Source organism: Protopterus annectens, chromosome 7.part0 (assembly GCF_019279795.1).
Source record: "Protopterus annectens isolate FY-2018-M chromosome 7.part0, PAN1.0, whole genome shotgun sequence".
NCBI lineage: Eukaryota > Metazoa > Chordata > Ceratodontiformes > Protopteridae > Protopterus > Protopterus annectens.
This window is the reverse complement of record NC_056739.1, coordinates 1,126,567,393-1,126,584,411: the sequence shown is the minus strand read 5'-3', so window position 1 is coordinate 1,126,584,411 and position 17,019 is coordinate 1,126,567,393. Positions and strand designations below refer to the sequence as shown.

Sequence of the window (17,019 nt, the reverse complement as noted above, 5' to 3'; positions counted from 1 at the left end):
AGATCTCCAGGCTAACCAGCTGGTTAAGGCAAAAACAAATATGATATAAATTCAAACACATTCAGAAAAAGCAAATATTTCAAACACATTCAGAAAAAGCAAATATTTTACCATGGTGCATGTTAACCTGCTTTGCTTCCAGTTAATAAGGACCCCTTGAGCATTAAGCAGTCTATGCCACCCTTTACCAATTAGCAGAGCATTTTAGAAGTATATCTTACTGAAGCTTCTCTATTTGGTTGGAATATGATCGCCGCTCCTCATCCATCTTTAGTAGCTCTTCCTTTTCCCTAGTAAGAGAAAAGAAATATGAAAACATGAGCATGTTTTCATATAATAAGGCAGCGACTGAGACAGAAGCACCACCACCACCATCACCAGAAATCTCAGTAAAACTGTATCCCCTTTCATTTTTTCAGCTTCTTATTATAGCATTAATAATACTTTCTCTGCTGAGAAAGGCATACATGTCTATCCAAAGCGTTACCTACTTATCACTTTTTTTCACAATACATTTACACAAGCACAATAGCTGAAAATTAATTCTCCATTTATTGAAACACATTCCTTTCTTCATTGTCAGGGACCAAATTTTTAAGATTCCTATTCACGTCTTCAGCTGCAACATGCAAACGTGTTATCATGAGGGCTGCTGAACCATAATACAGTTAACATATGGAGACATTGAAGACCAGTCTGAACTGTGCAATCTTATTGCATCTCTAGGTACACGAGTCTCTATGGTCTCCCAGGGAATAAAAGGTCAGCAAAGGAAAGGGAAAGTACAGAAGTTGGCAGCATCTCATTTTGTCTCTTCACATTTGAGGGTGGAATAGAATAGTTTTCAGGTACTGCATGCCTGATCCCTAGAGGAGAGTGTGAATGAAGTAGTAAATGGCTACTGTGTGTGTGTGTGTGTGTGTGTGTGTGTGTGTGTGTGTGTGTGTGTGTGTGTGTGTGTGTGTGTGTGTGTGTGTGTGTGTGTGTGTGTGTATGTAATGGAGGAGCACAAGCATTTCCACACCACTTACATGGCTTGTAATTGTGCTCTCTGATTTATATTTTACTATCTTTACACACCCATGTCCATTTCAAAAATCCTTGTTATAAAGTTTGGAGAAATCACATCACCTATAAAATATACTTCAATGCTGCTTGACTTTTACCACTTTCAAATAATGACTCCCCTTAAAAAAAAAAAAAAAGTAGGAAAGGATCATCAAAGAAATTAGATATGAGGATAATGCACACGCTCAGCTGCCTGGGTGGGAACAGGAACAAAAATAATCAGTCTTTAATGCAGAACTACTTATGGCAAGCATTTCCCCATACCTTATCATACCATATGCTTTCATTTAAAGGGAGAAAACTGAGACAGCTCTGCTGGGTTAAAACTGGAAAAATACAAACATTAGACACAACCTTTATTCTGCCATTTTATTATAACCACCACCAAGAAGCATTTACTCCCAAATATATCTGCTTTTCTTGCTTGCCTGTAATTCTAATTATGGCTGCTTGCATACAATTTCCTCTCCTTTTGATGTAAAACTACTATGAGTCATTAGTTGATCAGTGGGTCATGAGACAACCACCCAAAGTTAATGAAACACTGAAAATGGTAAGTTACTTACCTAAAACTACAGCTGTGGGAATAATATGTAGTACATGGAGTGCCGTGATTATGCTCCAACACTGGAAAAAGCCAAACCAGTTAAGTACTTCAGTAGCACGAGACTTGATCTTAACAACTGTTAAGCACCCCCCCCCCCCCAAGCAGTGTTTTGTGTAGGTCTCACACTAAGAAATGACAGTGCTGGGTAGAAAACAACAGTGTCAGACATCTGAGCAGCCTTGTTTCCACTTGCTGTCTATTCCTACAATCTGTCCTTGACTTATTTTGAAAATCTTTCCCTGATGTCTTTCTGTCAGTTTCACAGTGCTCGCTAAGTGCTTTACCACCTTTGAAAGCCAGCAAAACACTTTTGCACTTTTTTCTATAACTAGTAGTACATGGAGCAGATAAATCCCCATGCACTGTAAAGAATTATGATCAGATCTTTATATATGATTGACATGCATGCCAAGATTCCCCTCTTGAGCTTTGCTCGAGGTGAATTTCTTTGCATTCATGTCTCAAACAGACAATAATGTAGTTTTTATCAGAGACCAAATCCTAATCCTCTGTATATTGCATGTATATTTACATTCTGTTTATTGAAGTGTTTGTGAAACCTCAAAAAAAAAAAAAAAAAACAGACAAATAGCTCGGCTTAATTTGACCCAATACAGGAAACCTCACCCGACCCGGACACGGAAAGGATTGACAGACTGATAGCTCTTTCGCGATTCTGTGGGTGATGGAGTGATTTGTCTGGTTAATTCTGATAACGAATGAGACTCCATCATGCTAACTAGTTATGCGGCCTCATGCGTCTGCATGCTAATAAAAGATGTTAAGCTGGAAACAGACTTTTTGCCCTACTTAGACTACTTTTGAATACTGAGTAATTCTGTATAATATTTCAAAATATATCTTTTATTATTTTTTTTACTTAAGATGAGTTTAAGTTCACTACTTCTACGACCACTATTCAACTGTATGTTATCTGTGCACCAGCCAAGAGAGAACCCCAACATACTTAAGAAAACCTGATCCATCTTTAGTTCAACAATATGGAGAATTGTATTATCACATTACAGGAATAGTTCTAGTCCTCCATTCTTCAGGTATTATTTAAATAATTTATTGAGCTTAGAACAAAATGTAAATGCTTCAGATTACTTGATTGTTCTTTATTTTGGTAGCAAGATTTCAATATATTATAGTATATTTTCAGCTAAAAAATTCTCAACTAAAGCTTTAAAGTGTTTGTGGCAAATTCTGAGATAACCAAGAACATATCAATAGTGTCACTGTCTTAGGTGCAGGTCCAACTTATTTGACAATATTTTAAATTAATATATTACATATAACCTGCTTTGAACTAGTTCTTCCAGGTGAGAGAAATATATTTATTTTTCACATGGATAATCTTGTCGCCTCTCATTAAGAGGTTTACCAGTTTATTCTTCGCTGGTTACCTTCTGTGTGGAGCCTGCATGTCCTCCCTTTGTTTGTATGGGTTTTCTCTGGATGCACTGGTTTCCTCCCACATTCCAAAGACATATAATAGGTGGATTGGTTACTCTAAACTGGTCATAGGTCTGAGCGTGTGTACAGTATGGAAGACTAACCATGGCAGGACTAGCTACCCATTGGTGCAAACCTTGGATCTAGATGATTGTCACTGTTGAAGTGACACCCCGACCACATGTGTAAAATGGGAAAGAGGGGCTGTGGTTGGATGAATGGATATAGCTAGCTGAGATAATGAGTGACTGAAGAAAACATAATGTAGTCCTGTTGTTCTTCCCCATGGTTATAAATCATTTTATTTTTGCCCTTGAAATATTGTTATTGTAAAAAAAAAGGAGGTAGGAGGTGTAATAAAACTATGTGATAAAAGTGATGTATAAATGAAAACATAATTAAAAAATAAAAGAAAATGGTTCATAGGACAGTTAAGCTTGACAGTACTCTGAAGGAAACATTTGCATTTAGTGACTTGTGAAGACATGCTCAGAAGCCACTATTCCTATTGGTGAATTCAGATGATGCGGGTGATGCAGGATGTATTAATGGCACAGTTATAAAACCTCTCTCTAAATCCTGTGTTACCCCAGTTATTGCAGCCTAAGCAGTAATTCCTTTCTCTGAAATCATTGTACAAAGAACTGGAACATCTCAGTGTAGCAGTTTCACCTATAATAACAGTGACTAATTGTCTCTGCTTACCACAGACAGAGCACATACGAAAGAACTGAGTCACATGCATGTTTCAGTACACAAACCAGGGCTGTATTTACTTGGATACCTCAGAAGAGAGAAGATTAATTTAAGAAGTGAGATGGGGAAATATCAGCATTAGGGTTATTCAACAGCACTGACAGTTTTCTTGTATAGGGATGCCCCATTAAATATCAGTCACACTGAAAACATACAAAACATTAGATGATGTAAGACTTACAGCTGTGAAGAAACACTTAAGCTCATTGGTAGCGTTTTTTGGTAACATCCAACTGTAAGATACCCCACCATTACTGGAGTTGTTCAAAATATTCTGATGAGGTTGAATGTGAGGTACCCATGGTGTCATATCACTAACCTGTGGCAAAACCAAATGGTATGCTGCATAGGCATTAATTGCTTAAAACTCATTTCATATGTCTTAGGAACCACTGATACTTTTAGAATTAAATTTCTTCTCTAGCACTTTTCACTTAACTGGGCTAACAGAAAATACAACTTCATGGTTAATGGTCAACAAACTCATTGTTATTAGAAACACTTTCAAGCAGAGATCCATTCCCAAGCATACTAATTCCTGCCCTAAAATGTGAACCTTCCAGGTAGTCAGTCATCTTCCAAAGTAAAAAAATGAAATTAATCTGGTTACATATTTCTAAAAAAATCCAAGTATACCAGTATACATACAGAGGCACAATTCAATATATAATTTATACTCAAAATATAGAACAAATTAGTTGTGCCACCTCCCCCTAGAAAAAAGTCACAATTATCTTTCTAAGATATTTTATGAAATAAATCAGGAGTCAGCTGTTTTGGGGGTTTATGTATTTCAAAAAAAAACAAAAAAACACTATACCAATATTCATAGAATGCAAAATTCAATATATGAATCAGACTCAAAATATGGAACAAATTAATTGTGCTACCTCCCCCTCAGAAAAAAAATCTCAATTATCTTTCTAAAGTATTTTCTGAAATCAATCAACAGTAAACTTTTTGGGGGGATTACAACTTTTATCAGCTTTAGAGTACTCAGTACATTTCTAGTACAGTATAACAGTCCATATATTCAGTTTATTTAAAAGTTATAAAGGGTAAAGAAAAAGTGCACATGAACCCTCCAAGCGTGTACCATGACTGATTAGAAACATATGAAGGCAAACTGAAAACAAAACTGGAAATCAAGAATACTCGACAGACCAATAACTCCAAATTCCTGTGTGGTAGCAGTGAAAAAGGCAATAACAATAAAATGCAAAGGTGCAAAAAGTCAATTCAATTGAAGCAGACTGGAGGTCAATTCAAATCCTTTAACGTCACAATAAGTTCTTGTTTAATCTCACTTACTGTGACATTAAAGAATTTGAATTGACCTCCAGTCTGCTTCAACTGAATTGACATTTTGCACCTTTGCATTTTATTGTTATTGCTTTTTTCACTGCTACCAGACTGGAATTTTGAGAATATGAAGGCAGTTCATTCTTCTGAATAGTTCAGGTTTGTCATCATTATAACTCTTCTAGCAAGAATTCAATGAATCATTTCAAGTTGTTTCTGGTAGTTACCGAAAGGTTCATAGGTTCATAGGTTCATACTAGGCTATCTGCCCTGAGGCAATTATAAGCCTAGCCCGATTCTGTATGGCTTACGCCACCCCTTGATTTGAGTATACTGTGCCCTTTTTAAGGTTTAGTTTACTGTGCCTCTGTCTAATAGTGACATGGGAGTAATCCCTGGGACAAACCTACGATCCCCCATCCACCTATTGAGATTCTTCTTGAAGAGATTCAGTGAGGTGCTCTGCCTCACATGAACTGGAATTCTATTCCAGAGCAAGGGAACCTCTGGGTTATGAACCTGTCCCTCCAGCAAGTTCTATTTATTTCTGTGCTGAGGTTCAAGTCCCTCAGCGTGTGGCTCTAAGGGATTTAGATTTACTGAGGTGGAGCATGTCCATTAATTCTGGATTTGACATAGCTTTGTATGTCAGGCATAGATCGCCTCAAGTAGGCGGTATGCAACTGAGTAGAGCTGGAGTTTTTTAACCGAGCAGCATATGGCATCTGTTTGAGACCCTTGATCCTCTTGGTGAGATACTTTTGGGGTCTTTCTAATTGCTGCAGGTGTCAGGTAAGGTACATCCCAAAAGGGGCATTGTATTCTATGATGGGCCTGATGAGGGATGAATAAAGGGGCACGATTACCTCTCTTGATCTAGATGTGAAACCCTTCGTGATGAGGTGGGCTATGTAGAAGGTCTTTCTAACCACTTTGGCAATGTGGTTTTCAAAGGAGAGATTGCTATTAACTTGGGTCCCCAGGTTCCTAATAACTTTCTCTGTACTTAATGGGTTTCCACCTATGTGGTAATTTGTGGGCACATTGTTTTTGCCAAAGGGTATGACTATACATTTTTTGGCATTTAGCTTTAAACCATGGTGCTGGCACCAGTTATCTGTCTCTGTGAGACCTTTTTGAAGGATGTTTGTGTCAGCTGGAGAGTTGATCATGGTGCCCATTTTGCAGTCGTCAGTGAACTTGGTGAGCCATAGTCCTCCCACGTTTGCCTGTACCTCGGAAAAGTATATACCAAACAAGAGTGGTTCCAGGACAGAACCCTGTGGGATGCCACTTGTGACCGGCTTTGAGTCTGACATGGCTCCAGCAACTCTCACTCTGTGGGATCTGTCTTTGAGCCAGTTTGCGAAGCATCTTGTGACATAGGGGTTTATATTTAAGCTGGATAGCTTATCTATGATGCCCGAGTGGGGTATTGTGTCAAATGCCTTTGCAAGGTCCAGATAGGCTGTGTGGACTACCTTCCCTTCATCTATGGCTTTGGTGACTGTTTCGAAGAAGTCAACCAGGTTCAAAAGGCAGGATCTGCCCTTGACAAAGCCGAACTGGGTAGGATCTAGTGTCTGTAGGTCCCCAATGTCTTTGTTTATGAGCTCCATGATGATCCTCTCCATAGCCTTGCAGAATAAGCTAGTCAGGCGTATGGGGCGATAGTTTCCAGGGTCCGTAGAGGCTCCACCTTTGTGGAGTGGGACCACTGTTGCTGTACGCCATTCTGTGGGCACATATCCTGTAGTGAGGCTGAGATTGTATAGCTGTTTTATTTGAGGGATTAGTTCCTCTTGGAGTTCATGTAGGACGGAACCTGGGACGCCATCTGGTCCCATGGAAGCAGTGTTTTTTGCTTTGGAGAAGGCAGCCTTCACCTGAGCATCAGAGATGTTTGGGAGGCAGCCCTCTGCTGGGATAGATACTTGCTCTTTTGGGCGCTAGGGGGTGCAGAAGTTTGCACTGCACCTGTCTGCCAGGATATTGGCGATGTCTGTGGGTTCAGTGTATTTTTTGTCGTTTAGAATCAACTCAGAACAAGTCTGGGAGTTGCATCCCATGTTTCTAACATAACTGAAAAAAGCCTTAGGATTGTCTTTGGTGTCCTGTGCAATTTTTCTCTCGAAGCTGGCCTTGGAGGATTTTATGAGGGATCGTAATTTTTTGCTAATACTGATCAGAGATGCCTTCCCTATTAGGGATTTTGCTCTATCATGTAGTAGCTTCCTCCTTCTGTTGTACAGTTTATTTATGGCAGGGGTCCACCAGACTGGATGCCTGCCTTTGGATGATTGGGTCTAGGTTTTGTTTGGGATAGCATGATCCATGCATTCCTGGAGATGTCCGTAGAATGCGTTTATATAGGATTCTGCAGTTTGGGCCATAGTTTCCAATGGCCCTGGGGCCTTGAAGGATTCCACTTCAGTTTTGAGAAGTGAGAAGTTTGCTTTTGAGAAGTTTTTCACTGTGGTTTTCTGGGCAGGGGGTGGGGTCAGGATGTGGACATCCAGTGAAATTAATTTATGGTCTGATCTTACCAATGAGGGATATACTTCTGGTTTGGAGCATAGAGTCCCCATGTTGGTAATGATCAGGTCTAGTATGTTGTCCCCTCTTGTGGGAGTGGTGACTATTTCTTCCATAGCATTTGAGTTTATAATTTCCAGGAACCTTTGGGCTAAGGTGCTGGGGCTTGAGTAGTGCTCCCAGTCAATGTTTGGGTAGTTGAAGTTGCCCAATATAATGGTGTTCAGAGAGATCTTCATGTTCTCCAATGTTTTCAGGAAAGCCGAGTGGGATTCCTGACTTTGAGAGGGTGGTCTGTAGGACGCTATAAACTGAAAAGCAGTCTTGCCCACTGTTAGTTGCACATGGATGGTCTCCGATACTTCATGCAATGCCACTAACCTGGAGGTGTGGATATCCTTGATAAGTATGGAAACTCCCCCTCCTTTTGTGGTTCGGTCCGGGTTTTGGGGCCGAAAAGCATGATATGAGGTATAGCCTGGTAGTGCTGGGGTGCTCTCCGAAGCCTTGAACCAGGTTTCTGTCACTGCACAGATATCGATGTTCTCCATACTGAGGAGAGCTTCGAGTGCGTGCATCTTGAGGTTAAGACTTCTGGCATTTAGCAGCATTACCCTTAGTTTCTTGTTCCTTGTGCTGTCTATGGGGGTGGCTTTGACTTTTGAGCCTTGCCTAAAAAAGGCACTATGGGGGTGGCAAGAGCCTTTGCCAATATCCGAAAGCCCAGTGGTGACAGGTGCAAGCCGTCCCTAGCGAAGCAACGTGGCTTGTCGAGCATGTCATCCCAGGCTGACAGACACTGGATCCCCTTTGAATGACACCAAAATTTTAGCCAATTGTTAAAATCGATCATTTTTTCTTTGTATTGTGGCATCATTCTAGGTGAGGGTAAGATGCTGCTCAAGGTTAGGGTCATACCAGCCTGGGCTACATGATCAGAGAGCTCCTCTATGTCTCTTTTCATGTAGTCCAGGGAGGTACTTCTCAGGTCATTCACACCAGCATGTACAATGACTGAGTCATATTTGTATTTGCTTTGGAGTGACCTGAGTGCTCGCATTATGTGGCGGATCCTAGCACCCGACAGGCAGCTCACCGTGACCTTCTCTTTATTCAACCTGGTGAGCGGGACGTCAGTGTGTCTGACAATAAAGTCACCTATTACAAGAGTATTAGGTGTGTTATTCAGCCTTAAGGGCTGTGGCTGCTTGGCACACTGACTTTGTGGGCTATGTATTGTGTGTGTTTTGTTTTGAGGTAGCGTTTGCTTGGATGTCTGCTTTGGAGGTCTCTGTTGCTTAGGTAGATTTTTATTTAGAGCCTCCGAGTATGTTTTTGTGTATTTATGTGTTTGGTTCGCTGATGTGGTGGGACTATGTGATACTGGAATTGTGTTGTGTGAGGTTACCTTCTTCTCCTGACTGGTTACACCAGTTTTGAGATGAGAGAGCTCAGCCTCCAGTTTGGCTACATAGTTGCATCTCTCACATATATTTGAACCTGTTTGGAGGAGGAGAGGGTTGTCTGTGTACATGAGACAGTTGTAACATTGCCTCAAAATTCCCAGATTCACCAGCTGGACTGGAGAGGAAACCATTGACTGACCTTTGGACATGCTAGAGTAATATAGGGAAACTGAATTTAAGACGGACCAATAGAGGACAGGGTAATCATAGAGAGTATAAGAGTAAGTAGTGCTTATGGTTTAATAGTGCTAACTTGTAGGATTATGTAATTGGACCAGTGAAGGGCCTTAGAATGAGAATATGGTGTTTAAATTGAGAGATAGAGCAGTTCTAAGGGAAAAAGTGAAGAGCAGACTTTGTGGAGCCAGGAATAGTTTAAACCCAATTAGGTGGCGCTGCCCGCTGTTGCACTATGCACAAAAATGTGCAAAACCGTGCAAAAGAGGGTTTTAAGAGAGGAAGATGAAGGAGTTTTGGAATTGACCCAAAATGGCCAATAAAACTACAGTTTCAAGTCAGTAACCACTCCCACAGGGGCAGGCAGGCTGCTCAATGTTTTTCACTGCCACTGATCAACAGATAGACTTCCCTTTAGCCCAAACAAAAAATGGCCTCACAGAAACTTACAAACAGTTCAAGAACAGCAAGCCTGTAACTGAACTTTTTTAAATCTCAGAAAAGTGGGAAAAAAGCAAGATTTTTTGTTTTTTTTGTTTTTTCAGAGATAGCAGAGGTTCACAAGTATTAACAAGTTATAACAGTGCAGTAAATGACCCCACACAAGAGTGCTAGGCCAAAGACAGATAAAATGCAAGTTTTGAGAAAAAAACTATTTTAAAAATAAGTGCAAACAGGAAATTCAGTAAACAGCTCTAGGTTGTGCTCTAAATACAGTCACTAATGCAGAAATCAAGTTTAACAAGCCAGAAAATGCTCAAAATAGGCGGCTATGCAGAAAAACTTAGCAAATAAACAGAGGAAAAATACTTAAAATCTCAAAAGTGGCTCCTTTCTTCTCTCAGCGTTTTCTCCTCTTGGTGGGTGCTTCACCAACAGCCAACAAGCCTGAAAAGATGCCAAAACCACGAGGCAACCAGGTTTTAAGAGAGGAAGATGAAGTAGTTTTGGAATTGACCCAAAATGGCCAATATAACTACAGTTTCAAGTCAGTAACCACTCCCACAGGGGCAGGCAGGCTGCTCAATGTTTTTCACTGCCACTGATCAAAAGAGAGACTTCCCTTTAGCCCAAGCAAAAAATGGCCTCACAGAAATTTACAAACAGTTCAAGAACAGCAAGCCTGTAACTGAACTTTTTTAAATCTCAGAAAAGTGGGAAAAAAGCAAGATTTTTTTAGTTTTTTTGTTTTTTTCAAAGATAGCAGAGGTTCACAAGTATTAACAAGTTATAACAGTGCACTAAATGACCCCACACAAGAGTGCTAGGCCAAAGACAGATAAAATGCAAGTTTTGAGAAAAAAACGATTTTAAAAATAAGTGCAAACAGGAAATTCAGTAAACAGCTCTAGGTTGTGCTCTAAATACAGTTTCTAATGCAGAAATCAAGTTTAACAAGCCAAAAAAATAGGCGGCTATGCAGAAAAACTTAGCAAATAAACAGAGGAAAAATACTTAAAATCTCAAAAGTGGCTCCTTTCTTCTCTCAGCGTTTTCTCCTCTTGGTGGGTGCTTCATCAACAGCCAACAAGCCTGAAAAGATGCCAAAACCACGAGGCAACCAGGTTTTAAGAGAGGAAGATGAAGGAGTTTTGGAATTGACCCAAAATGGACAATAAAACTACAGTTTCAAGTCAGTAACCACTCCCACAGGGGCAGGCAGGCTGCTCAATGTTTTTCACTGCCACTGATCAACAGAGAGACTTCCCTTTAGCCCAAGCAAAAAATGGCCTCACAGAAACTTACAAACAGTTCAAGAACAGCAAGCCTGTTACTGAACTTTTTTAAATCTCAGAAAAGTGGGAAAAAAGCAAGATTTTTTTGTTTTTTCAGAGATAGCAGAGGTTCACAAGTATTAACAAGTTATAACAGTGCAGTAAATGACCCCACACAAGAGTGCTAGGCCAAAGACAGATAAAATGCAAGTTTTGAGAAAAAACTATTTTAAAAATAAGTGCAAACAGGAAATTTAGTAAACAGCTCTAGGTTGTGCTCTAAATACAGTTACTAATGCAGAAATCAAGTTTAACAAGCCAGAAAATGCTCAAAATAGGCAGCTATGCAGAAAAACTTAGCAAATAAACAGAGGAAAAATACTTAAAATCTCAAAAGTGGCTCCTTTCTTCTCTCAGCATTTTCTCCTCTTGGTGGGTGCTTCACCAACAGCCAACAAGCCTGAAAAGACGCCAAAACCATGAGGCAACCAGGTCTTAAGAGAGGAAGATGAAGGAGTTTTGGAATTGACCAAAAATGGCCAGTAAAACTACAGTTTCAAGTCAGTAACCACTCCCACAGGGGCAGGCAGGCTGCTCAATATTTTTCACTGCCACTGATCAACAGAGAGACTTCCCTTTAGCCCAAGCAAAAAATGGCCTCACAGAAACTTACAAACAGTTCAAGAACAGCAAGCCTGTAACTGAACTTTTTTAAATCTCAGAAAAGTGGAAAAAAGCAAGATTTTTTTTTGTTTTTTTTTTTCAGAGATAGCAGAGGTTCACAAGTATTAACAAGTTATAACAGTGCAGTAAATGACCCCACACAAGAGTGCTAGGCCAAAGACAGATAAAATGCAAGTTTTGAGAAAAAAACGATTTTAAAAATAAGTGCAAACAGGAAATTCAGTAAACAGCTCTAGGTTGTGCTCTAAATACAGTTACTAATGCAGAAATCAAGTTTAACAAGCCAGAAAATGCTCAAAATAGGCAGCTATGCAGAAAAACTTAGCAAATAAACAGAGGAAAAATACTTAAAATCTCAAAAGTGGCTCCTTTCTTCTCTCAGCGTTTTCTCCTCTTGGTGGGTGCTTCACCAACAGCCAACAAGCCTGAAAAGATGCCAAAACCACCTGAAAAGATGCCAAAGCCCTTTATGTGATAATGGTAAAATCAGTGTATGAAGTGGGACTAGACATGCCCATTAGAATTACTTGACCTACAGAATATGCTTTGTAAAATTAGTAGGTATGGACTGATATGCTTTAAATTGTTGCCTAGCATTGTCCATAAATATTTAATGACAACATCAATTTTATTATTCAAGGTTTGTTTTGCATACTTTATGCCCATTTTGCCATGCCACTACATGTACTCAGCTACCTACCCATTTTAAAAATGTAAAATATAATAATTTAAATAAATAAATAAGTTATAGAAATAAATGAATGGATGAATGAATGGCTCATCAGCATAATTGAGTATCTATAGCAGATATGTCATTTTCCACTTTAAGAACAGCCCTAAAGAATTTGTATAAGTACAGAGCTCGGTGTGATACCACTGGTAAAGTACAGTTTTGTACCTACCATAAATGTAGATGTTCGAAGATCCACATTGCTGCAGTCCTTACTTATGGGTAGTCCGCTGTCCTCGGTCGGCCCGAATACCAAAGTATTAGGCTGACGTCGGTCATGGGCGCCTAGATCTGACATCAGAGCGTCAGGGTATAAAGGCGCATGACCGACGTCATATCCTCAGTCTTTTCTTGCCCCAGATGTCAGAAGGCCAAACCAGAAAGGCCACAGCCAAAAACAGAATACCTCCCAAAAACATGCCCAACAACAACCATCACCTAAAGCATAGCACCAAGTCAAACTACAGAGGGGGAGGGTAAATTGGACTGCAGCAATGTGGATCTTCAAACATCTACATTTATGGTAGGTACAAAACTGTACTATGTTCTTCATCTCACATTGCTGCAGTCCTTACTTATGGGTAGAATCCCAAAGCAGGAAAGGGAGGATGGTAAAAATCATAAAGCATTAGGGGGCGCTAAAATGCCCTGTAAAATTGCAGTGGCAAATCCAGCCCTAGACTTAGAATAAAGAGGAAGGTGGTAATGTTTAGAAAAGGTATGCACGGAACTCCAAGTAGCTGCCTCCAAAATGTCTTTGTAGCTACCCCTTATAAAGGCCGTAGAAGTAGCAGTAGCCCTAGTGGAATGAGGCCTGATTCCAGCAGGAATCTCCTTACCATGATGGGAATAACAGAAAGAAATACAAAACCCAATCCATTTAGAAATAGTTTGTTTTGAAACAGGTTTACCCTGTGAACCCAAAGCAAAAGAAACAAACAATTGCTGAGACTGTCTGAACTCCTTGGTTCTGCTCAAATAATAACGCAACTGCCTGTGAATATCCAAAGTATGCAAAATTTTCTGCCCTTTATTTTGGGGGTTGGCATAAAAAGTAGGCAAATGAATAGTTTGATTTAAGGCCACACTAGAAACCACTTTAGGCATAAAGGAAGGATTAGTACGCAAAGATACCCTATCCTTATGAAAAATCAGGAAAGGCTCCACTGCCATGAGGGCCTGTAATTCAGAAACCCTTCTTGCAGAGGTAATGGCCAACAAAAAAGCAGTTTTCCATGATAAATACTTTAACTCGGCAGTAGCTGCAGGCTCAAAAGGTTGTAGAGTAAGTTTTTCCAACACAAAATTGAGATCCCAAGCAGGAGTAGGAGCTCTACTTGGGGGTCTTATATTCTTTGCTCCTCTAAGAAATTGCTTAAACCAAGGATGAGAGAATAAAGGAGGGTCACAATCATAGTGAGCAGAAATGGCTGCAGCATGGACCTTTATTGAGGAGAAAGACAAACCCTTGTCCAATAATTCAGTAAGATATCGAAGAGCAACACTTAAATCAGGTTTGGAGACATCAAAGTCCTTTCCTTTGCTCCAAATAAAAAATCTCCTCCATTTATCAGCGTAAACTTTCCTGGTACTAGGCCTCCTGGCCTCCAAAATAACATTCAAAACTTGTTGTGGAAGCTGAGACCCTCCAGAGTCTAAAACAGAATATGCCAGGCTGTTAGATGCAGAGACTGAATCTTGACATTGAGGAAGTGACTGTCCTCTTGTGACAAAAGGTGCGGAATCAAAGGCAGAGGCCACGGAGGTTCTCGTGCTAAACTCCTCAGTAGTGGGTACCAGTGTTGTCGAGGCCAATCCGGTGCTATCAAAATCATGGTTGGCTTGTCTTGTCTGGCCTTCAAAAGTACCTTGGGAAGAAGAGGCAGAGGTGGAAAGGCATATACATGCAGATTGTTCCAACTAAAAGATAGAGCGTCCACCTTCCAAGCTGTGTGATGAAACATTTTTGTGCAAAACTTTGGCAACTGGTAATTTAGTGGAGAAGCGAACAGATCTATGTCTGGAGTTCCCCATAACACTGTCAACTGTTGAAATACATGAGGATCCAATTTCCACTCGTGAGGATCCACTATTTGTCTGCTCAATACATCCGCTAAGGAGTTCTGTGCTCCTGGTAGAAACCTTGCCTGAAGATTGAGGTGTAGATTGAGAGCAGTTTCCCACAGAATCATCGCTTGCCTGCAAAGAGGGTAAGAATGGGTTCCCCTGCTTGTTGATGTACCACATGACAGTAGTGTTGTCTGTTTGAATCAACACCTGCCCTGGACGAAGTAAATCTTTGAAAGCCATCAATGCAAACTGGACTGCTAACATTTCCTTCAAGTTGATATGCAAATGTTGGAGTTTGACAGGCCACGTGTTTTGCACCCATTTTCCATTGAGGTGTGCTCCCCAAGCCTTGTCCGAGGCATCTGTCATTAGAATCTGACTCGCCTCTGGCCGGGTCACAGAGAGTCCCTTGTTTAGGTGACATTCCTGAGCCCACCACAAAAACTCCTTCTGAATGCAAGGTATTATCTGAATGACAGTGTCTAGATCTTGGCAGTGCTGTGTCCACACATTTTTGAGATACCATTGAAGCTTCCTCATATGCAATTTGGCATTGGGAAGCACCAGAATACAAGATGCCATGAACCCCAAGGCTTGAAGGACTGTCCTTGCAGTCAGCCTGGACCGTAGAGACATTTGCTGGAAATAAAGAGAAAGGCTTCTTCGTTTGTCCGGGGTCAAAAAAGCCATCTGGGAAGCTGTATTCAGTCTCACACCCAGAAAGCACACATCCTGAGAGGGTACTAGACTGGACTTTGTTTCGTTCACAGAATACCCTAGGCATCTTAACACTGCCATCACATACTGTAGATGATGAAGAAGTTCGTCCTTTTCTTGTGCAATAATCAGACAGTCGTCCAAATAAGGATAAATCTGTATTCCTCTTAGTCTGAAAAATGCTATCACTGGAGCCAGAACCTTCGTGAACACTCTGGGCGCAGTAGATAAGCCAAAGGGCAATGCAGAGAACTGATAATGTAAATTTCCAGCCCGAAAGCATGGTACCTCCTGCAACTGGGCCTGATAGGAACATGAAGGTAAGCCTCTTTGAGATCCAGAGTAACCATCCAGTGATCTTTTCCCAACAGAGGTAAAAGCTGTTGTAAAGTCAGCATCTTGAACTTTGGAATGTCCAGGTAAGTGTTGAGGATAGATAAATCCAAAATTGGTCTCCACGTGTTTCCTTTCTTTGGAACTAGAAACAGGCGAGAATAAAATCCTAGGCCCACTTCTGACAGAGGAACTGGCTGTATAGCTCCTATTTGAAGAAGTAAAGAAATTTGTCTGTGAGCCTCTATCCTTTGCCGAGGAGGACGTCTGGCATGCCTTTGAAAGGAGGCATGGTATGGAAATAGAACTTGTAACCTCGATTTATAATGTCCAATACCCATTTGTCCTGGGTGACTAAATGCCAATTTTGCTTGAAAAGAGCCAACTTTCCTCCCAAAGGAGCTGCCAGGCAAGAGGAATCTGGCAGCTGAAAATGCAGGTCATTGGGCCTGTTTACGAAAGGACTGGCCCCTGCCCTCACCAGCAGATTGAGCAGGCGAACTCCATTGTCTCGGCCTGAAGGTACTCTGAGCTCTGCCCCTACCACGCCTAGATCTACCCCTAGACTGAGAATCAGAAGAAGGGTACGTCCACCCCTTAGTAGGCCAATTTCTACTAAACTTTGGAGGTTGTACCTGCAAAAAATCTTTAACAGTTTGCATAGACTTAGCCTTGTCTTCCATTTTCTTTAAGACTGACTCCACAGGAGGACCAAAAAAAAACTTCAGACTGTAAAGGGGCATCCAGAATTCTAGACTTAACATGCTCAGACAAATTCTGATCCTTAAGCCAGGCGTGCCTACGAATAACTGAACCAGTGGCAGCCACCCTAGAAGAAGCCTGTAAAGCATCAAAACCACATTGCAAAGAGTGCTTACCCACCTGTTCAGAAACATGCACTAAATCCTGCAATTCTTTACACTCTATGCCCTCTGCCAAAGCATCCACTTTAGATCTTAGCTGAGAAAGGTGGAAATTCTGATACTTCAACATATGAAACTGGCAGTTCAAAGCTCTCATTGCTAATGTAGAAGAGGTATACACCTTCTTACCCCATCTATCCAAAGCTCTAGCTTCCTTATCCAGAGGAACCGGATTCTTAACAACAGAGGCTCTAACACCCTTAGGCCCCTGACTAATAGTTTCTGGGTCCGCCCTAGGACTCTTATACAGATATTTATGAGCCTCAGGCACCCTGTAATACCTGTCCGGTTTAACTGGGGCAGGAGGCACAGAATCTGGATTAAGGGAAGCTTCCAAGAAAACATCTGAAACAACATCCAAAACCGGAGGTATAGCTAAGGGTCTATGCTGTGGTAAAAACAAGAACTCCCTAAGCCTCTTCCGGGAATCAGAGTAATCCTGTCCCTCCCACTTAAAATGCTCCCTCATGGAATGGAG

General features: G+C 40.9%; 1 protein-coding gene across 2 annotated transcripts in view; it reads right to left on the bottom strand.

Moving 5' to 3' along the window:
• Positions 1–17,019, bottom strand: part of LOC122806901 (ras and EF-hand domain-containing protein-like) — a 502,021-nt gene that overhangs the window by 104,715 nt on the left and 380,287 nt on the right. The window contains exon 7 of one of the 2 annotated variants that reach the window (XM_044077705.1): positions 222–290. The exons of the other annotated variant lie outside the window; for it this stretch is intronic. Within the exon in view, the coding sequence (XP_043933640.1) occupies positions 222–290 (69 nt within the window). The remainder of the gene's footprint in view (positions 1–221; positions 291–17,019) is intronic. 2 annotated transcript variants of the gene reach the window in all.